The sequence below is a fragment of the Hyla sarda genome, chromosome 4 (genome assembly GCF_029499605.1).
Source record: "Hyla sarda isolate aHylSar1 chromosome 4, aHylSar1.hap1, whole genome shotgun sequence".
Classification (NCBI taxonomy): domain Eukaryota; kingdom Metazoa; phylum Chordata; class Amphibia; order Anura; family Hylidae; genus Hyla; species Hyla sarda.
The window spans coordinates 327,499,418-327,522,629 of NC_079192.1; the positions used below are offsets into that span (position 1 = coordinate 327,499,418).

The following is a 23,212-nucleotide window of genomic DNA, read 5'->3' on the forward strand; positions in this document are numbered from 1 at the left end:
AAAAGCAAGTTTTCCAAAAATTAACTACGTAGTAATAATTTTAAAATGGAGTACAGGTAGTCAGGTATTTATTAACTGCGACAGTCACAACTGCGCAAAACAGGGTTAAAAATTTACTAAATTTACTCCAGCTCAAACATGGAGCAGAAAAAGCTACTACCAAAGTAAAAAAGGAAAAATTGCTTACGTGAAAGAAAATTATCAACAGGCTGAAACCAGTTGATAAATAAGTCACACATAAGCAAAAAAAAAAGTAAGGGAAAAATTACTAAAAAAAAATAAATAAAAATACATAAGCAAACATTGATAAATGTCCCCAATTGTGTTAAGTGACAGCCCTCAGCTGGCTTAAAACCACTAGAAAGTCCACTACTGAGAACTTCCTCACTGTGACCGGATGATACAAATGTGGACTTCCTAGATGTAAATGCTGTGCTAACATGAATCACTGTGCTAAAACATTTGCCTCTAAATCCACTGGAGACACCTTTCGCCATTAAAACACTGCTTAATTGTTCCACCCAGTATGTTGTTTACCTACTCGATTGTCAGTGTGGGGTCCAATATTTGGGTAGAACCATTAGGTGCCTCCGAGAAAGGATCAGTAAACATAGGAACTCTGCTAATGGATTTTTATTACACAGTGTGTCCCGACATATTGCTCAGCGCCATAATAATGACTTTGGATGTGTCTCGGTAACCCCCATTTATAGCATACCTAAAGACAATCCACAAAGGTGCAGCACTCTTTGCAGACACGAAAATTATTGGATTTATAAACTGCACACGTTAGTTCCATCTGGTCTGAATGAAATAATTAAAAGTTCCCTCTAATTATCATTTAGGTATCACGTAAATGTGACCTCAGGAGATTCAAGTGAGTTTTTACTTACTAATATTTTTTACTTATTTATTACACTACTTCACTAAATGTATTACTTTTCATATGTATTATCCATCAGAGTGATGTCTAAACAGGTTATAGTAAAACCGCTACCTATTGAATATTTTAAATAGGCAGCACCAGTTGTAATAAATATAAATATAAATAAAATATATATATATATATATATATATATATATATATATATATATATATATATATATATATATATATATATATATATATATATATATATACACACACACATACATATACATACACACACACACTATATTTTTATATATATTTATGTACACTTAAACGTACTCATGGACTATATCCATTTTTTTTAAATTTATGTACACTTTTATGTACACTGTTAAACCTGCCCATGTACTGTGTGCACTTTTACTACATATATATCTTGTCTATATTTCTGGCACACAATAAGAGGTTCCTATGTGCTCCTTACATCTATATGCACTATCATACTATATAGAACTGACCCTCTATATGCCTACATATGTGGTATAATTATTGTGGGCTTTCTCACATTCCCCGTTGGTTTACAACCCGAGCAGCGAGCGTGTCATTTGTATGATTCGCTCCCCACTCACGTAATCAATGCCCTTAGTTACGCTTCCCCAGATACCAAGCCGGGCCGCTGCACAGATACCGCTGTGCGCGATCGTGCGCTGTCCGTGAACTCTGACAGGCATGATCACGATACATCATGTATACTTACATCCCGACACGTGCTAGTGTTATGATAAACACTGCTGTGGTCCGCTTCCGGGGCTACGGCAGTGTTTGGGAGCGTCATTTACCATGTGGCACTGTTACTCTTAGGTGTCTTGCTGCTATTTTCATGAATTTTGATACGTCACTTAACACAACAATATGAAATGTGTCTTTTTATATGCCCATGTTTTACCATTAATTTTATGCACTATTGTGTGCACTTGACATTTACCTGTTAACCACTCCTGCTGACCTTGGCAACCATTTTGAGCCTTATATAAACCCTGCCTTTTATTGTTTGTGTACCGTGATCTGAGGAAGGGAGGGCTACTCCTGAAACACGTAATTTTTTTTAATTTTTTTTTTTTATTGTTTTCTTTCAATAAATGATCCTGCTGAGGATCTTTACTATAATCTGGACTCATTTCCATCTCCGAGAGTCGCAGCACCGTGTTCCAAGGGTTCTTTTGCCTAATTCCTCTCTGCAAACTTTTGACATGTCTGTGTGAAAAGTCAAGTTTTTTTTTTTTTTAAAGTAACAGTTACACTAATAATAGATAACACCAACAAAAGAAAAAAAAAATGTTGTTCTTACCGTAAAATTATTTTCTCAGAGGATCCATTGGGGGACACAGACCTTGGGTATATGCTGTTGTTGCTAGGAGACTTGACACTTTGGAAACCAAAAAGGTCACCCAGCAGGATATACCCGCCTACAGAGGCTGAGGTAATCAGTTTAGTCCCAGAGCAGTAAAAGGAGAGGACCAAAAAGCAGAAAACAGATCAGTCCGAGGTAACCACAACAAAAATTACTGAACACACCCTCGGGACAGGTAACCAAACAAGGAACACCAAAAGAAAGGGTGGGAGCTGTGTCCCCCAATGGATCCTCCGAGAAAGGGATTTTACCGTAAGAACAAAAATCTCCTTTTCTCAATCGGCTCCATTGGGGGACACAGACCTTGGGACATACCAAAGCCGTCCCTAGGGTGGGCACAGAAACCAGTCAGGGGGCAGGCTGGGCCACCGCCGCCTGCAACACCTTATGGCCCAGACTAGCATCAGCGGATGCAAAGGTACGAACCTGGTAGAATTTTGTAAAAGTGTGCAAGGGCGACCAGTTAGCCACCTTACAGACTTGCGAGGCCGAAGCCCTATTAAGGAGAGCCCAGGAAGCTCCGACAGAACATGTGGAATGAGCTGAAACCAACCTTAAAAGGGAGGGGGTCTTCCCTTTAAAACGGTAAGCTTCCGAAATGGCAGACCTGATCCACCATGAAATGGTGTCCTTTGAAGCAGGTTGCCCCTTACGGCGTCTGTCCGTAAAAACAAAAAAGGAGTCACACTGACGAAAGGAAGAAGTGATAGAGAGGTAGGTTTGTACAACCCGCACCACATACAGTTTATGGAGCAAACGCTCCTTGGGATGAGATGGAGCGGGGCAGAAGGACAGGAGGCCGATGTCCTCATTGAGGTGGAAAGCAGAAACCACCTTAGGTAAAAGAGATGGAACCGGATGAAAAACATCCTTGTCCTGGTGGATAACCAGGAAGGGAGTGCGGCAGGATAGAGCTGCCAGCTCTGAAACCCGTCTAATAGAGGTAATTGCAATAAGGAATGCCACCTTCCAGGAAAAGAGACGAAGGGAAACCCACCTGAGGGGTTCAAAGGGAGCGCCCTGCAGGGTACCAAGAACCATGTTCAGATCCCAAGGATGTGAAGGGGACCTGTAAGGAGGGGCTGCGTGAGAGTCCGAACATGAGAATCGGGCGCTAGAGGGCGTTGGAAGAGAATGGAAAGAGACGAAACCTGACCCTTAAGGGAGCCGAGAGCCAACCCTTGTTCCAGCCCCAACTGCAAAAAGGAAAGGAGTCAGGGGAGGGAGAACAAAACTGGAGAAAAAGACTGAGATTCACACCAACGAAAATAAGACCGCCAGGTACGGTGGTAAATCTTCGGAGGAGGGCTTGCGCGCCCTGAGCATGGTGCAAATCACCTGGGTTGAGAAACCTCTGGCCCTTAGAACCGCGGTCTCAACCGCCATGCAGTCAAATGCAGCGACGGTAAATTGGGGTGGCACAGGGGACCCCGGGAGAGAAGGTCTAGACGAAGCGGAAGGCACAGCGGCACGTCGTCCAGGAGTCGGATCACGTCAGCGTACCATGCCCTCCGAGGCCAGTCCGGAGCCACGAGAATGGCAGGAACGCCTTCTGCTTTGAGTTTCCTCAGTACCCTGGGAAGGAGAGGAAGAGGAGGAAACAGATAGGGTAGGGCGAAGCCTGACCAAGGAATCACTAGGACATCCACGGCTAGGGCCTGGGGGTCCCGGGACTTCAACACAAAGAGGGGAACTTTCTGGTTTTGGCGGGACGCAAAGAGGTCCACGTCTGGAGTGCCCCAGAGGTTGCAGATCTCCGGATGAAGGGACCACTCGGCGGGGGTCGGCTGAGGATCGGCTAAGAAAGTCCACTTCCCAGTTGTTTACTCCCGGGATGTGTATCGCGGAGATGGCTGGAACTCTGAGTTCTGCCCAGAGAAGAATTTTGGATACTTCGGTCATCGCCGCAGAGCTGCGAGTGCCGCCGTGGCGATTGATGTACACCACAGCAGTGGAGTTGTCCGACTGGACACAAACCGGGCGGCCCTGGAGAAGGATCTCCCAATGTAACAGGCAGAGATAAATTGCCCTCAGCTTGAGTATGTTGATTAGGAGAAGGACTTCTCGGGAGGACCAAAAAGGCCCTGGACTGTTCGGTCCCAAAAAAAAAACAAAAACAAAAAACAAAAGGCTGGCATCCGTTGTAATGACCTGCCAGTGGAGGGGCAGGAAGGAGCGCTCCTGAAGAAGTAGGGGGGGGAGGGAAGGACAATCCTGCCATCGAGAGACAAGGGAGACCTGTCCCACCGAGATAAAATCGCCAGTTGAAGGGGTCGGAAATGAAACTGAGCGAATGGAACGGCCTCCATGGCCGCCACCATCCGACCCAGGACTTCATTGCAAAAGCGAATGGGCACCGGGGTGGGGTTCAGAAGTGTCCGAACCCCGACAGGAGGGTCAGTCGCTTGTCCGGCGGGAGCCGAATCCGGGCAGAGGTCGTGTCGAACTGGAGTCAAAAGCAAAATCAGGGACTGGGTGGGAGAGAGGTTGGACTTGTCCCAATTGACCATCCAGCCGAAAAGAGACAAGGCCTGAAGGGTGAGACTCTAGATTCTGGGCTATGGTCGGAGCCTTGATCAGGAGGTCGTCCAAGTAAGGAATCACTGAGACACCTTTGGTCCGTAGAAGGCCGATCACCAGCGCCAGGACCTTGGTGAAGACCCTCGGAGCAGAGACCAGGCTGAAGGGGAAAGTAGTCGCCTTTGAAAGGCAGGAGACCGGTGGATCCACAATTGGAGGGGAGGTCCACCGAGCAATGAGGTCCTTGGTGAAGGGATACTGCACTTCAACCTTCCTTGCTTCCTGAAAATTCTTATTAGGGTGCCTCCAGGCAGATTCCAGTAAGGCTTCTAACTCAGCATGAGAGCTGAAAACCTTGGGTGCTGGTCAGGCACGGTGAAAGGATACTTCTGGAGCTACGTCCAAAGTTCCTGGGTCCTCTAGGTGGAAGGTGTCCCTTATGGCCGAAACAAATGTGTCCACTGTTCGGTCCTCTGTATCAGAGGCAGAATCAGAAGCCTCATCTACAAGTTCTCCGGGAGAGTGGGAACGAGTGGAGGCAGCCCTGGATGAGGGAGACACTGACCTGGTACGTGGTTCTGGAGATCCAGAGTGGCGACCAGGCTAGTGTCCTCTGGAAGAGGGATGCCTACGGCTTACCAGAGGGGCGATACCTGTCAGGGGAGCGCCTATGACTGCTAGAAGACTGTGGAGATGAGTCAGAGGAATTACCCCTAGTAAGCTTGTGAAAGCGTGTAGCATAGGGGGAGGGAGAGCTAGTCTCTCTTGAGGGTCGGTGTAAGGAGAACCTCTCCAAGGCAGTCACCACGGAACAGGAGACCTGAGCCAAGACAGAAATAGAGAGGGAAGACACCCATAATGGAGGGATAGCAGAGCCCACAGGGTCTGGAAGAGCCTCCTGAGTAGAACCACCAGGAGGGTCAGGGGGTGCAGGCGGAACAAGTGGGCTCAGCAGAGCCTGACATATTTGCATTACAGCCTTTGCAAGTGTAATAGGTGACCAGAGCTTCAGATACCTGTCTAGAGAAAGGGACAGTTCTGGGCACAGACATAGTGAAAAAGAAGATTAAACAATCTCACCCGGCATCTGTGTCCCCTGAGGCAGTAGCTGAGAACTTGCAGCTGAGGAGAGGAGGAAGAAGAAAGGGGTCTGGATCCACAGCTAGAGCGCCTCCCACTGGTCCTGAGAAAGTGCTGCCGTGCTCCAAGAGCGCTGACTGGCAGATAGGACTGGCAATTCGCGGGCCAGAAGATGATATGAGGCGAAAAAGCATGCTGGCCGCAAGTGGGCGGGGCTCAAACGGAGCCCGTGGCCATAGAGTATAAGCTGGCTAATAAACAAAATGTCGCCTGCAGTGCCTGAAGAAGTGCTACAGTCACCTGCATCAGCGCAACTGAAGCATGGCCAGCCGAAGGACGAGGGGGGCTGTATGAGGAGCGCGGAGAGGGAAGCTGCGCTCCAACATACATCGGCAACTGTGAGAAAGCAGCGCTGGCCAGAGAGGGAGACTGTTCACTCAGGCAAGTCCCGGCGTCTGAACAGGCAGCGCCGCGAGGGAGAGTGCAGTGCTCCTAGTGTGTGCCGGCATATGCACATAAGCAGCGCTGGTAAGGAAAGGAGGAACAGTCCTACACCACTGCCAAACATATCTCCCCCTTTCACAGAATAAAGGAAGGCCATCCCATGTAAAAATAATAGGGCAATCATTCCCTGAGAGAAAAATAAAGAGGAGTGGGCTCTGAAAGGGGGGTCTCCAGAGGTTGAGAGTCCCAAACCTGAAAGAAAAAAGGGGGGGGGGGGAGAAGATACTCACCTTAGTCTGAAGAACTTACCTAATGAAGTCTTCAGTCAGCTTTTATTCACCTGCATCATGCTGGGTTGTAACAGCCAGACGAGCAGGGAAAGGTGGGAGACCCGGACCCATGAGGTACAAACCCAAGCGCTGACCGTTGGCGAGAGGGGGTTGATAGTACATCCACAATGCCTGTGCCCCCTCAATCGCAAATGGGGAAAACAGTGATCTCGAGTCCACACCAAAAAACAGGAAAAGAAAAGGGAATAAGAAACTAAACGTCCCTAATCTGGAAAAAAAAAAAAAAATGTTTGATCAGGTCTGGGAAGTTCCAGACCAGCGTCTGTCTCCTGCAGACACTAAGCTAAAACTGATTACCTCAGGCTCTGTAGGCGGGTATATCCTGCTGGGAGGAGCCGACCTTTTTGGTTTCCATAGTGTCAAGTCTCCTAGCAACAACAGCATATACCCAAGGTCTGTGTCCCCCAATGGAGCCAATAGAGTAATTATTGCTAATTCATACAGGCTGCACAAAATTATAAAAAAAAGCATTGGCAAATTCATTTATTCAGTGTACATCTAGCCTATATACCTGCTAGTGGTCCCCGGGCTGGTTCCTCCTTGAAGTGCATTTGGTCCACTACAATGCCCATTACAGGGATGGCTACAGGCTGAGAGTGGTGGTGGAGGTGGATTGACTTTCAGGAGGGATGGGCTAGACCCTGTTAAATGACCGCCTCTGTGAGCTCCAGAGCTGGTGCAGACAGTGGCTTTAGATGGTGCAGTGAGAGAGGAGAGGCCTGTTGTTGAGAAAGGGGTTGAAGAGTTACTTGACGAAAGGTGTGGAGGTGGAGGACTGTGAGGAGATGTAGGCTGCTGTGACGAGAGTCCCGTTGGGCTGTTTGGTGGAGCACTAGGATCAGAATGTCGATGGAGCTCTGAAGAATGATACGCTTCCCCTGTAAGGACAATATTTGTAAAATTTATTTGTGCCAGGAAGGTTGTATATACTAAGGCATCTAGATTGTTAGACATTGGGTGGTGCCCTCCTCCATCTCATAATTTTCCCCCCAAACCTCATCCCACACAATACAATTATGGGGTGCGGAGCAGTTAAGATGACAATATGATGGTCTGGTGAAATTTGTAATGATAAAGCAATCAGATTGCAATATAGTAGTGTATATAAGAAGATGAAGACGCTCACCACTTCTGATGCTTCTGGACTTTCATTTCATCGTGCAAAAGGAATAAAACAGCAAGGTCGGGTTAGGATGCCAACTGAAAGCTGTAGTGACAGCACGGTTTCACACTGTCCGGTGTTTCTTCAGACTACGGGTGAACGCTGTTGTCTGAAGAAACACCGGAAGGTGTAAAACCGTGCTGTCACTACAGCTTTCAGTTGGCATCCTAACCCGACCTTGCTGTTTTATACCTTTTGCACGATGAAATGAAAGTCCAGAAGCATCAGAAGTGGTGAGGGTCTTCATCTTCTTATATACACTGTTGGAACAATGCGGACTGCGCTTTCTGAAAGAGCCCTCCTCGGATGTTGGAATATTCTTTAATTGTAGGGCTGCAGCTAACGATTTTAATAATCAATTAGTATCCAATTATTTCATCGATTAATCGGAAAAAATGTCAAAAGGCCAAAAAAGGGGTTCAGCTGATTCTACTTGAAAATTATGTACAATGGCCATATTAAAAGTTTCTAGCATGTGATGTGACCAAACAGCAGCAATTTTGATTTTTTTGTTTTTTTAAGTTTACGCCGGTTGCTGTACAGGATCATTATTAATGATCCTGCACAGAAACCAACGAAAATTTGATACTGCCGCATGGGTAACTCTCTGAACTATTAAAATAAAATGTTAAAATGATTAACTAATATTTTAATAGTTCAGATAGCCATGCGGCAGTATCAAATATGTAAATAAATAAATTAAAATTATTTTACTTTTTTTGTATAGCACTAGGAAAAGGGGGAGTTAATTTTTATTGGGGGAGCAGTTAATTTACATTTTTTTTCTTTACTTTAGTCTTTTTATATAGCACTCCTATACACATGGGGGTATGTGCAGACTGCAGAGCATTGCACCCGACCCATGTCTGTAACACACACACTCTGTAGTAATACAGACAGACACTAGGGTGCAAATGCTCTGCACATACCCCCACCCCCATGTGTATTGCAGTGTGTATGTAGTACATACCACTGTGTATAGCAGTGTGTATGCAGAACATTGCACAATATTGTCTGTACTACAGACACTAGGGTGCAATGCTCTGCACATACCCCCATGTGCAGAGCATTTGCACCCTAGTGCCTGCAGAAGACACTAGGGTGCAATGCTCTGCACGTACCCCCCATGTGTATAGCAGTGTGTGTAGTACACACTATATACTAATACTGGCCCCACTAAGCTTACTATTGCAGACTGTAATGACAGAGACACACACCACCCGTCTGTCACTATCTCCTTCCACACCGGAAATATTTGCAGCCCAGCTGATAGCCGCCCTCAGCAAGCCCCGCCCCCATCACGGGGGGGTTACTTACTCAGCTGTCCACTGCCGCCTGGGTTACTGATGCCCGCTAGTTGCCAGGATGGGAGAAGTAGTCCCGGAGCCGGGGCAGCTCCCTGCCGGTCTCCAGAAGCTTGATCTGCAGCTCCTGAGCAGCAGCTGATTCCGCAGCAACAGCTCCAACACTGCGTCCAGCGGCACCCGCCCGGGCTCTGGGACTGGGGTCAGGTACTGTTAACTTAAAGGGGTATTCCAGGCAAAACCTTTTTTATATATATCAACTGGCTCCGGAAAGTTAAACAGATTTGTAAATTACTTCTATTACAAAATCTTAATCCTTCCAATAGTTATTAGCTTCTGAAGTTGAGTTGTTGTTTTCTGTCTAAGATTTTTTAATAGAAGTAATTTACAAATCTGTTTAACTTTCCGGAGCCAGTTGATATATATAAAAAAAGGTTTTGCCTGGAATACCCCTTTAAAGAGGCTGTGGCGGTGTGAAATTTGCAGGACCTGCAGACACAGCGCCTGAACACCCGCACTGCCTGCTGCAGCCTCATGACTGCCGGCGCCCGGCATCCCTTTGCAACGAATATGCCGATTATTCGATAACTGGATTAGTCGACAACGAATCCCGTTATGGAATTTCATCGATTAATCGTTGCAGCCCTATTTAAGTGTATTGCCTAATCTATCACTCACATAAGTGTACGTGCCATAAAGGTAGTGCCGACATCTATGTCTATATCCAATTGCAATATAGTAGCATTGCAGTGCATTGTACAGGTTAACAAAAAATAGAATTATGTTTTACAATATATCATATGAAAAAAAAAAATCGAAATAGTCAATGCCCCATTTGGAGACATCTGAACTAATAAAATATAGCTTTATTTATACTGTACGGTAAACAAAAGAGTTAGAAAAAAATTCCCAACTCCAGAATCAATTTTATTTTTGTCAACATGGACACCCCACCAAGACAAACCCTTAAACGGAAAGTAAAACAGATAGGGGTCAGAATATGTATAAATAAAAGTTGCAAAAGTAGTAAAACCTAACAAACTATATAAAATTTGTATCACTGGTATTGTACTGACCCAATGTCACGTCATTGTAACCACAGGGTAAATGTCAAAAAGTTTACAATATATTATATGGTAAAATGTAAGGTGCCATTAATAAGGCAAAAAAAAATATTATAATTATTTATTATATATATATATATATATATATATATATATATATATATATATATATATATATATATACACACACACACACACACACACACACATACATATACATATATACACATACATATACATATATACACACACACCATATATACTCGAGTATAAGCCTAGTTTTTCAGCACGGTTTTTCATGCTGAAAACGCCCCCCTCGGCTTATACTCGAGTGAACTCTCCGCCTGTCAATCCCTTCTCAGTGGTCTTCAACCTGCGGACCTCCAGATGTTGCCAAACTACAGCTCCCAGCATGCCCGGACAGCCATCGGCATGCTGGGAGTTGTAGTTTTGAAACATCTGGAGGTCCGCAGGTTGTAGACCACTGCGGCCTTTGTCATCATCCAGACCCCCCTTTAGTTTTCTACTCACCTCCCCTCGGTGGGAAGGAAGGGTGAGCTGGTCTGTGACGTCCCTGCGCATGAACGTCCCTGTGCGTCGTCGTCAAGGCAACATCACTAGTCCGGGGCTGGCCCGGATCGGAGAAGAGGGCATCCCGGTGAAGATGGACAGCCCGGAACGACTAACCCTCTCCACCGGATGGTCCCGGCAGCATAGATGGCCCAGACCAGCTCACCCTTCCTTCCCACCGAGGGGAGGTGAGTAGAAAACTAAAGGGGCGTCTGGATGATGATGAAGGCCTCAGTGGTCTTCAACCTGCGGACCTCCAGAGGTTTCAAAACTACAACTCCCAGCATGCCCGGACAGTCATCGGCTGTCCGGGCATGCTGGGAGTTGTAGTTTTGCAACATCTGGAGGTCCGCAGATGTTGAAGACCACTGATGAAGGGATTAACAGGCGGTGATGATGTATTTCCTACCCTAGGCTTATAGTCGAGTCAATAACTTTTCCTGGGTTTTTGGGTTGAAATTAGGGGTCTCTGCTTATATTCGGGTCGGCTTATACTCGAGTATATACGGTATATAAAAAGCCTTCAGATATATTCACAGAAAATATTTAAGTTATGTCTCTCGGCTGGGACTAGTTAATGTATTCTCTTGCTATAACGTGCTGTGCCTTAGCTGTTGAATTGTTCTTGTTACACTAGTCCCAAACCACTGCTTGTTTGAATGTTTTAAAAATGGTTTTATATTGTGGAAAATAATAAACGTTACGACTGTTAGAAGGAGAGGAGGGGAAAAGAAAAATGCCATCAACAAAAAACATTGCAGCAGAGGAGTAAAATCCCATCACAATGACTAATACATCCATGCTCACCTGGGGATAATGGCCTGTGACACATGGTTTTAAACTGTTTCGGAGATTTACAGAAGTTAAGTGAGGTAGGGAGTGTTCCTGTACTGGCTCCAGAAGGACTATATGGACACACCTTCAAACCAGACAGCTTTGAAGACTTGCTGACATGTTCTGGCGATACAGAGAGACCACTGCCTTTTTCCCCTGAAGCATACAATAAATGGATTAATATATTTATCTAAACCACTCTGAATACTGAGTGCTCCATACTATTTTCACACGTCGCATTGAACTTTTCAGAAAAGCTTTTGTAAACATCACAAAAAATAAAATAAAAATGGAGCTATGTCCGCACCACATATTTCCTGATCAGAACTATTTAAGCCTTTTCAGAAGTTATGCAGCCTTCTAAAACTGGTGGTTCGTCCTCATTATAGGTCATCAATAAAAGATGAGCAGAAGTCCGACTCTCAGCATCCACGCAGATCAACTGTTTGAAGGGGCCTCCTCAATGTTTACCTGTGCTAGTACCTACATCCTTGTAATTTTACAAGCAGTGGTGCAAAGTAATGCATCTTTACCCCAATCTCATTAGAACTTATTTTTGCTATTGCACTCCTTATGGTAAATTAAAAATCTTTCTAATGTACTTTGTTTAAAAAAATAAATAGAGTTATCTATGTTTTATTTGTGTTTAAAAAAGCTGCCACTAGGTGTCCCACTACTTGTCTAGAGAACATTTTCCCCCTTCTCTTGCACAGACTTTGGACTTCTGCTGGCCTGCCAGAAGTCCAAAATCAGGAAATGCTGAGGGGGGTGTGTGTGCAGCCTTATCCAATCAGAGCTCATCTCACACAATGAACTGTTCTGGGCTGTGTGTAGCAGCGTCAGAGAGGAAGTTCTCCACTGTATGACTTCAGATGATGTCACGCCTGCTGGGTAACACCCCCTTACCAGTCTGTGAATTTGACTGAGTGAGCAGAAAATACAGAGCAATATCAAGGTAGAAAACTAAAAAATAAAGGAAGGGGGTGGTTTATCATGATGGGGGCAGTGAACTGGGAGGATTTCAAAATTTAACAAGATCATGAGAGGTACGCTTTAAGGCAGTGTTTCCCAACCAGGGAGCCTCCAGCTGTTGCAAAAATACAACTCCCAGCATGCCTGGACAGCCTTTGACTGTCCAGGCATGCTGGGAGTTGTAGTTTTGCAACAGCTGGAGGCACCCTGGTTGGGAAACACTTCTTTAAAGGGTAGCTCCCACCATCCTATTTTTTTTTTTTGCTAGCTCGTCCCCCCCGCTACGGCACTAGCCCATTCCCGACTCCCCCCCCCGCATACCCCATTCCCTCTTTACACTTGCAGTTACTGCAGAGTCTGGCAGCGGCCGTGCAGGGACAGCGGCGGCGATGTGCGGGAGGAGTGGCATCCCAGCCAGTGGCCAGGGAGCCAATGCGCTCACTCCCGCCTGTCTGATTGACAGGCAGGAAGAGAGTGTAGCCTAACTGAAAAAGGACTGATTGCCACTCCAAAATCAGTCCTTTTTCAGTGGCCGGTTTTTAAATGTAAATGAAACCTTTTTAATGAAAAAAAAAAATAATAAAAGTATATTAGAGATATGTTGTAGTACATAAGTACTACAACATATCAAAAAATAAAGTTGGTGACAGTGCCCATTTAAGTGAACGAAGCAGGTAAAGCTGCATTACCTTGCGCTGCTGCTACTTATAGTATAAGTGCAGAGGCCCTTCAAACAGCTGATCAGTGGGGGGTGCTGAGAGTCAGACTCCCACTGATCTAAGATTAATGGCCTATCCTGAGAATATGCCATACATTTTACTAGGTTGGATAACCCGGTTAAGATCAGCTCACAGCAGCAAACTTAGCTTGTCACAAGAACAATCTCCAAACATAAGCTTTTCCCCAGATGTTGCCTAAACTCCGATGTAAACCGAAAAGATTTCATGTATGTTTTACAATGCTTGTAATACCCAGCAGACAATTTTGTCATCGATAATGTGCTTTTTAGTACTAACCTGCAGATCCAACTCCAAGGTTTCCATTGGAGTGCTGCGAGTTCCAGAGTCCTGATAGCTTGTGAGCAGACAGAAAGGAACTAGGGTCCCAGTCCCCAGAGTTACCTTGGCAAGAAGATGAAGACGAAGAAGAGGAGGAGGATGAGGATGTGGAGGAAGATGATGACGATGAGGAGGAGGAAGAGGAGTGTGAACCGCCACCACAGGTTTGTGACTTGCAGGATGTGTGCGACAAGGAGACCTGCAATAAGAGGACACAGAACAGTTCAATGACATGTAAAAATTGAAAAATAAACATTACTGCACAATATAATAACACAAAACCATATTAAAGTGTACCTGTGATTATAAACATCATATACTGCAGTACTTTCTATAAGTTCAACGTAGTCCTTCTTTCTGTGCTCCAGCAGCACAGACACCAGTGCTCCTCACTTTTGGAACAGACTGAAAAATGCTGCAGAGCTCAGTTTTTTGTCTCCTAGGAGTCTATATCCAGCGGAAATATATTGGCTAAATGTTCATTACAAGCGGAGTAACATCCAGCATATGTGTATCCAGAAGGCTGCTGGATACACATATCTAATAGTCTGTGCACAAGGCTTTGCCTAATGCTGGAGCTTCACATTCAGCAGCAGGAGTGCACGGCACATGTGTATATGCTGCTGGAGCTCGGACTGAAGTCAAATGACTGTTCATCAAATACAGTGTAGGAAGGTAGGAATACACTTAAAAAAAAAAATGGAATGGTACAGTGCAGAGTTCTAAGAAAGGTAAAGGTGGAGGAATATAACCCTTTGAATGGCGCTGCTGTGTCCAATAAGAAGCGACATCCACACCAGGAAATTTTCAAAGCACTGGAGTGGTTTATTAAAGTAAAAAAATAATAAACAGTAAACAATAAAGGATGACGCGTTTCGGGGGAGCCATCCACTTCCTCAGATCAGTGTAAGGGTACATAGATACAGCCAGAGTATATATACACATTCAAAAATTGGCGCCAGTACAAAAAGAGGGGCAGAGCTGCAGTGATTACATTATACACAAAACTGAATATTTTCTTAAATTCCATAAACATATAGAGTATCTTGAATCAAATTGTCATTGTGCCAACATGATGAGTCAGTGTTAGAGATATTCATGGTACAAGGTGTAAATGACCAGAGATCAGTGCTGTCACGGATCCTGCAGGCGATGTTTGACAGCGCTGGAGCCAGAGGCTGCTGCACACCGCTGTGCCAGTGAGATCCTATAGAGGTCCTATCAGGAAAGGGGACGGGTGCAGCTGTCATCGCTCATGCCGTGGATGACTCAGATCCGTCGGAACTGTCAAGGTGGGCAGAGATGTACACTGCAAGTGAGTTATGAAATGCCGTGATCTACAGGCGCATCAAATGTGCGTGTACCCATAGATCACGGCACCTCCGAATGCGCATAAAATACCGGCACAGATGGAATGTGTCTGCGGTAAAAGAGCGCAAGAGTGGTGCCATAATAAAACAATAGACTGAGCGCACATAGGTGTAATGCAACAAACAATATAGAGTACATTCATGACAGGATTTTGTGAATTGAAGGGACCAGTTATTAGTGTTCAGATGGGTGAGAAATGTGTCAAGGTCCTCACTACTCCCATTCCAAATAAAGAAAATGTCATCAATGTAGCGACGATAGTAGATGCACCTGGAAAAGAAGAGGTGGGGGTACACTGACAAACAAATTGGCAAAACTAGGCAGTAAACTACACACCAAGACCTTTTTCAAGCAGGTTGATCATCTTCAACAGCTATCTTCATTTCAACAGTGTCCACTACAAAAAGTGGTTATGTAATGTCCCTTTTGGACAGTTTAAAAGTATTCGGAGGAATTGCACCAGGGAGGACGACTTCAGGGCCCAAAGTAACATCTTAAAAGCTCGATTCAAGGGCAAAGAATACCCAGCCCCCCTGGTGCATTCCTCCTTCAATACAGCACTAGCTCTCCAATTTTCTGAGCATAAAGGGCAACTTCAAATGTGGGGTCACCAGGTGCAAATGTTGTCCACACATTACTCACAAATGTAAGGGGTTTTCTTCCTACATTACCAAGGCTTCATACTACATTAAGTCACGACTTGACTGTGGATCTCAGTATGTTGTTTATTTGCTCCAGAGCCCCTGTGGGCTACAATATGTCGGGAGGACCATATGCTGCTTCCGAGAACGTTTGAACAAACATCGGAACACAGTACATGTATTCGCTTTGCACAGCGTATCCAGTCATATGCAGGATCACTACTCAGGGGACTTCAGTCTCATGCGTGCCACTCTACTAGAGCAGATTACTAAAGATGTATCCCAGAGGTTTAATACTCTAAGAAAAAGGAAAAAATTATTGGACACATACTCTGCGCACTCTTTCGCTACATGGTCTTAATGAGATGATAGAACGTAATTTTTAATTCAATGTATTTATTGTTCTGCCCCATATTTCAGTGTACCGCTCCACCCATCCCCTCCCCCCTTGATGATTAACCACCGCTCCTGGGACCTGCCTTTTATTTGATATGTATACATAACTTAAAAAAATTTACAAATATTTACATATATTATTTTATTACATATATATGTTTTAGGACCTGGTACTTCTTTAGTATACATTATATTTTATCTATTACCACCCATAAATACCTGATGCGTAGCATGATTACTTTTTTTATGCCCTTTTTTCAGATATTTATGTCGCCACGTTATCCCACCTCATCATTTGGGTACTTTATGGTGTTTTATTCTACTTATTATGTCCAGATAATAATATATTTATTTTTCCACTCAGTGTGATCTGTTTTATCCACACTTATTTATTTATCGATTACTCTATAACCATATGCGATGGTTATGACAACTAATATTGATTACAGTATCAACAGGTACCACATTGTGCATATACCCTTGCATAACTTTATATGCTCTATTTTCTGCCAGCCCATATAGGTACACCATTACCTAAATACCCATAAGATGTGCCCTTTGTCAGCATAAACATCCTGTTTATTATGCCACCATGTAGTACTTTCTATGTCATGAATGTACTCTATATTGTTTGTTCCATTACACCTATGTGCACTCAGTCTATTGTTTTATGGCACCACTTTTGCGCTCTGTCGCCGCAGACACATTCCATCTGTGCCGGTATTTTATGCGCATTCGGAGGTGCCGTAATCTATGGGTAAACGCACATTTGATGCGCCTGTAGATCACGGCATTTCATAACGCACCTGCAGTGTACATCTCTGCCCGCCTTGACAGTTCCGACGGATCTGAGTCATCCACAGCATGAGCGATGACAGCTGCACACGTCCCCTTTCCTAATAGGACCTCTATGGTCACATGGACACACAGGCACAGCGGCGTGCAGCAGCCTCTGGCTCCAGCGCTGTCAAACATCGCCTGCAGAATCCGTGACAGCACTGATCTCTGGTCATTCACACCTTGTACCATGAATATCTCTAATACTGACTCTGCATGTTGGCACAATGACAATTTGATTCATGATACTGTATATGTTTATGGAATTTAAGAAAATATTCAGTTTTGTGTATGATGTAATCACTGTAGCTCTGCCCCTTTTTTTTGTACTGGCGCCAATTTTTGAATGTTTATATACTCTGGCTGTATCTATGTACCCTTACACTGATCTGAGGAAGGGGGCGGCTCCCCCGAAACGCGTCATGCTTTATTGTCTACTGTTTATTATTTTTTACTTTAATAAACCACTCCAGTGCTTTGAAATTTTCCTGGTGTGGACGTCACTTCTTATTGGAAACAACAGCGCCATTCAAAGGGTTATTTTCCTCCACCTTTACCTACTTGCTTCAAGATTGGATTATCCCTTCTCCTGGAACCATGGGCACAGCAGCTGTTCCTGTTTTCATCGGTTACCCACTCTGTTGGGTTATATGCGAATTTTACATTTGCTCCAGGTGAGCGGCTATTACTTAAGGGCCAGCAAAGCCCTTCCCTCCACTCTATTCCCTACAAGGTCTAGGTGGTAATACACGAGGCACCCCCCCCCCCCCCCACCAGTCAATTTAATCTACAGATTTCTAAGAAAGGGAACCCAAGAACCAGTATTTTATGGGGAGGACAGGTACTCTACTAGGTAATGGCCATGTGCACACACAGATTTTTGGGCCATAAAATGGCCCAAGACACTTTTTTTTTTTTACCCTTGAGAGATTTATTGAACTCAATATAAAATGTCCCTTATTTCACACACATCTAAGGCTTCTTTCACCCGTTGTGACACAGCAAGGTGACGTACGAGAATAGCCAAAGGAAAAATTCATCATGCAACATTTTTTTCCTCCCACTACTCCTGCCAAAAAACTAACGGTGCCCGACAGACCCATAATAAAAAAAATGGGATCTAAAACCTGATATAAACTAAAAAAAAAAAAAATAATTCAAAAAGCAAACACATCAAATTTTTTAATAATTTTTTTGTACTAAGCCACAGTTTTATTTCACTTTTTGCCCTGATCACTAGCTATTGGTTCCATTAGTTTTAATGCTCAATATGCTAATGGGCCCCTAGTCTGGCGACTGGTCTCCACTGCTCACTTCACAACAGGGAGAGCCATCAGGAATGAATAGCTAGTGAAGGAAGCTGGATTTTGGGAGGACATCACAGGACACTTTAAGCAGCAGTTGCATTTTACCAACCCCCTGTAGATGTGTGGAACAGTTTGCAGTTTGTTTCTCGACTGATCTTAGACTCTGATCACAAATATAAAATGCCCCTATACACATTAGAAAATATCAGCAGGACAGAACAAATGCCCAATGTTTAGGAGGGGGCCAGTCATCTTTCCTCCAACAAATGATGTCAGGGCAAAGAAGGATAGGGTAGTTAAAATCCAACATGCCCAATTCTTCTGTTTCCTGGAATCAAAGAGATATGCAGCCGCCAGAGCTGTTTGCCTTCAGCATACATTCAGAACACATGAATGCTCAACCAAGCCAATAAATATGTATATTAGTGGTCTCAAACTGTGGTCTTCCAAATGTTTCTAAAGGGCCAGAGTTTGTTTTTTTGCATGGCCAGTTGTCCTTTTTTACCATAAAATGTATGGAGAAATTTAAAAAATACTATTTGTGTGGGGAAATTGAAAAGAAAAACACAGTTTAGCAAATTTCGGAAGGTTTTCGGAATGCCATGTCGGGAGGCGCTGACGCTAGGAAAAAAAAAAACGGCTCCGCCCTGGCAGGATATACCCGCCCACCTGCAGTGATTTAATCAGTTTTGCCACAAAGCAGTAGGAGAAGCCAACAAAGACATACGTCCGAAGGACCCTAGAAAGGAATCCCAGATAAAAATAAAACAAACACCGGAAAAAATAATCTGGAAAAAAGATGAAGAATGGGTGGGTGCAGTGTCCCTCAATGAAGGCTATGAGAAAGATTTTACTGTGAGTACAAAAAAAAAAAAAAATCTCCTTTTCTCGGTCGCTCTTCATTGGGGGACACCTTACTGATGGGATGTACCATAGCAGAAAAAAAAATCAGTCCAGAGACTGAACCCAATCGACCGTAAGGCCTGTGGACAAGATCCTCGCAGAGACAACCGAGGCCAACAAACTGAGCACCCGGAAGAACCCCCGTCCATGGAGATGGATTAGGACGCCAAGAAGAGACTATCCTATGTGGAGACTCCAAGCCTATGGTCCATATAGAGAGACAAAAAGTTGAAGAAAAAAAAAAAAAAAAGGTCAACCGGGAAACCAGGTGGGCCGGAACCATCTCGGGAGGAGATAGGAAATCAACTCCAAGGAACACAGAACCAGACAGAGGGCTGGGCCGGCTGGGAAACAGAAAATGGAAAAGGGCACAACAAGAGAACCCCATCCAGTGTCAACCGAGTCAAGAGAACATGGTGGAAAAAGATGCCAGGGAGAACCAGAAAAACACTGGAAAAAAAGAAAAAGATTGTGACTGGCTCTGGAGAGGCCTGTTGCATAAAAGTGATTACCAAAACAGCTGCCGACCAAAAACCCCTATCCCAGGGGCCCTCCACGAGGACCTGGGAGGCAAAATGAGCTCAAGCAGCCGTGGAAGTACATGGACCCCGAAGGAGGAGACGGAAGGAATAAGGCCAAAAGCTGGTAATTACTCACTGGTAATGTTTCCCCGAGCCATGACAGCACCACCTGAGAGCGGGACTGCCCCTAGGTAAAGGAAACCTGAGAATAAAAAGAGCCTAAAGAGCCTCCTCTCCAACCTCAGTGAATTTCCGAGAACAGAAGAGCCTTCTTAAATTAATACATACAAATAGAAACACAATAACCAGAAAAAGGTGACCACCAACCCAAGTGTAGGAAAAAAAAATAACACCATAAACATAGGGTGGAAGTACCATGGTGTGGTCATGCTTTGGGGAAACAAAATTACCGGTGAGTAATTACCAGCTTTGCCCTTCGCCATGACAGCACCACCTGGGAGAATATAAGAGATACAACCTAGGGTGGGATGACAGACTGTAAGACTTTGCATCCAAAGGTAAGATTAGAGGAACTACCCACATTCACCCTGTAGTGACGAAAGAAAGTATGTGGAGAAGACCACGTGGCAGCTCTACAGAAGCACCCGGCCTCTCAGCCCAAGATTAGGCCACTGACCTAGTAGAGTGGGCTTTAAGCCCAACCGGAGGATCTAAACCTAAAGCTGAATAGACTAGAGAAATGGATTGTCTGATCCATCTAGCTAAGGTATTTCCACTAGCTTTGCTACCTTTATTTTTTCCTGCAAACTGAACAAACAAAGCTGATAATTTCCTGAAATCTTTAGTTCTGTCTAGATATTGGAGGACACATAGTCTAACATCTAGGGAATGGAAAGCTCTCTCTTTGTAATTGATGGCTTATCACAGAAAGAGGGCAGAACTATATTTTGAGAAACATGAAAAGTAGAGACTACTTTAGGGAGATAAGCAGGATCTGGGTAAAACCCTATACTATCCTCTAAGATTTTAGTGTAAGGTTCAATGCTGGAAAGAGCAGACAGATCCCCCCCTTACTCTCCTGGCCAAAGTTACTGCAACCAATAAGGCAATTTTTAGAACAACATTTTTACAAAAAAATAGGGTAGAGTAAAAACCCTGACCTTCTTTTGGTGGAACTGGAACCAACACATTTTTTCTCCATAAGGGATGGTTAGCTCTTTTTCTAAAGCAAGAAAACCTAAAGGACTGGAATGGCTTACAGTGACCTTTAGTCAAGTTGGGGGGAGACTGAGAAATTCTAGTGAAAGACCATTTTTATAGAGATTAAGACCCAGGAGCTGTTTGAAATCTGCTCCCACTCTGAAAAGAACTTTCTCAGCCTGCCGCCGACTCGAACCACAACGTCACGGATTACCTGTTTTTTTTATTTATTTTTTTAGCTGTAGAGTATGGCTGATTAAACAGGTATCCTTTAGATTTCTTGGGAAATCACCATCTGGAGGATTCCCCAGATTTGTGGGTCTGACCTCTAGTTTTCCTATTGGAAAAATAGGATCCATTAGGTCTGAAGGGAGGAGGAGTCAAGAAATTTTTCTTCCTGTCACTGGCTTTTTCTGATAGAGGGGGACAAAAAAAAGATTACCTTCACAAGGCAGGGCACATAGCTTATTCTTGGCGCTAACCTCCCCTCACCAATTTTTTAACCAGAGTGTCCTACGACCAGAGTTGGACATTGCCGCAGATCTGGCAGACCGCCTTAAAGCATCAGAAGAGGCATCTGACAAAAATGCTGCATATCTTTTTAATTGATTGGACAGAAGAGAATAATTGCTCATGAGGGACATTATTTTGAATGTCCATGGACAACTGGCCAATCCAGATTAGCATAGATCTAGCTACCCAGGAGGCTGCAACATTAGGTTTAAAGGAAGCCGTAGCAGCTTCCCATGCACGCTTCAAAAAAGAATCAGATTTTTTGTCCATAGGATCTTTCAGAAGCCCAAGATCTTCTATTGGAAGTGCTCCTTTTCTAGATAGTTTAGATATTAAAGGGGTAGTCCAGTGGTGAAAAACTTATCCCCTATCCTAAGGATAGGGGATAAGTTTGAGATCGCGGAGTGTCCGACCCCTGCGATCTCTCTGTACGGGGGCCAGGCTCTCCAGCCAGATAGCGGGTGTAGACCCCCGCACAAAGCGGCGGCCGACACGACCCCTCAATACATCTCTATGGCAGAGCCCCCTTCCCGCGGGCTGTCGGGGCTCCGTACAGAAGATCGCAGGGGGCCCCAGCAGTTGGACCCCCCGTGATCTGCAACTTATCCCCTATCCTTAGGATAGGGGATAAGTTGTTCACCACGGGTCACCACTGGACTACTCCTTTAAGGCATCAATTTTCAGAACCTTCTCCCAGGAAACTAGATCTGTGTCATCAAACGGGTATTTTCTTTTGAATGCTTTTGGTAAAAAAAATGTAATAAATAAATAAATTAATAGATTTTCTATCTGGATTACCGCATTCTTTTTTAACCAGAGAAGTGATGCTATGTACTGGAAACACCCTCAAACATGTTATCCTGTACAGAATTGACCTGTTTAGGGTCCTCAATATTCATAGTATGTCTTATGCTTTTGATAAGGCTATCAGTGTCCTCTGTTAGAAAAAAAAAAGCCTCCCAGATGTAAAATCTTCCGCAGATGAGGACTCGTCATCTGAGTCCGCAGAGCCCAGAATAATTCCCTCTTCTGAGCCTGCACCAGGCGAAGCATCACCCACAGGAGCAGTCACAGAAACAGGTGCAGAGGTATTCATAGATTTAAAAGAATTCTTAATCTCAATTCTTATCCTCTCCTGCATTGAAGATAGCAGAGATGGCACCTCTGTAGAAAAAACTTTAACTACATAGGAAGAACAAGTCTGTTTGTCATATCCCTGTGGCAGCTTAGTCCTACACACATTACATTCTGCAAGCTTGGATTTTTTTGTAGATTTTTTTGTAGTAACATAACCTTACAAAAACAGAAATAAACCAGACTAAGCATATGAACCCCAAAAGGAAGGGATAGGTACACTCACTCAGGTGGTTTTACAGGTACTGAGGACGGGGTCTTTGCTGTAAGTTCAGCCGATTCCCGTTGGGATTCCTCTATGTTAGAGCTCATGATGAGATGAGTTTTCCACTTGTCGAAACTTCTTAGCTAGCTGGAACCACAAAGAGACTGCACAGAGGCCTCCTAAATACCATTCAGGAGGCACTTCTGTACCGCTGCGCTGGTGTCTGATGTCAGACCTGGGTCCGATCACCTGACATCTCCGACATCAGATCCTCCCAGCAGCGTCACGGCCCTGCGTCCCTCCATCAGACAGGATGTAGTAAGGTGCGCGCGCGGAGGAACAGAAACTACCAGCTGTTTCTCCGCTCTCTGTTCCGGCATGACGCACGTGCACCGGCAACCAGTACTCCCCACCTGAAGGCCGCACCTGGAACAGGTAAGTGGCCGCAGGCTCCGCAACCTCACCACACCGGGGAGGTACAGGGGAAAGGAGAAACCCCGAAACTACGGGGAGTTACACTCACACCCCCAGCTTCTTCTACTACCTGAGACAGGGACTCCCGCTCAGTCAGGCTTCCATAGGG

The 23,212-nt window shown here is 44.6% G+C and overlaps 1 protein-coding gene across 4 annotated transcripts in view; it reads right to left on the reverse strand.

Annotated features, from left to right (window-relative positions):
• Window positions 1-23,212, reverse strand: part of FAM193B (family with sequence similarity 193 member B) — a 74,762-nt gene that overhangs the window by 35,983 nt on the left and 15,567 nt on the right. The window contains exons 3-5 of one of the 4 annotated variants that reach the window (XM_056575022.1): window positions 13,704-13,839; window positions 11,584-11,766; window positions 7,188-7,554 (exon numbers count right to left, since the gene is read on the reverse strand). In XM_056575022.1, coding sequence (XP_056430997.1) covers window positions 7,188-7,554; window positions 11,584-11,766; window positions 13,704-13,839 — 686 coding nt within the window. Of the gene's footprint in view, window positions 1-7,187; window positions 7,555-11,583; window positions 11,767-13,598; window positions 13,840-23,212 lie in introns of all 4 variants that reach the window. The other 3 variants (XM_056575021.1, XM_056575023.1, XM_056575024.1) reach the window with 3 other exon arrangements.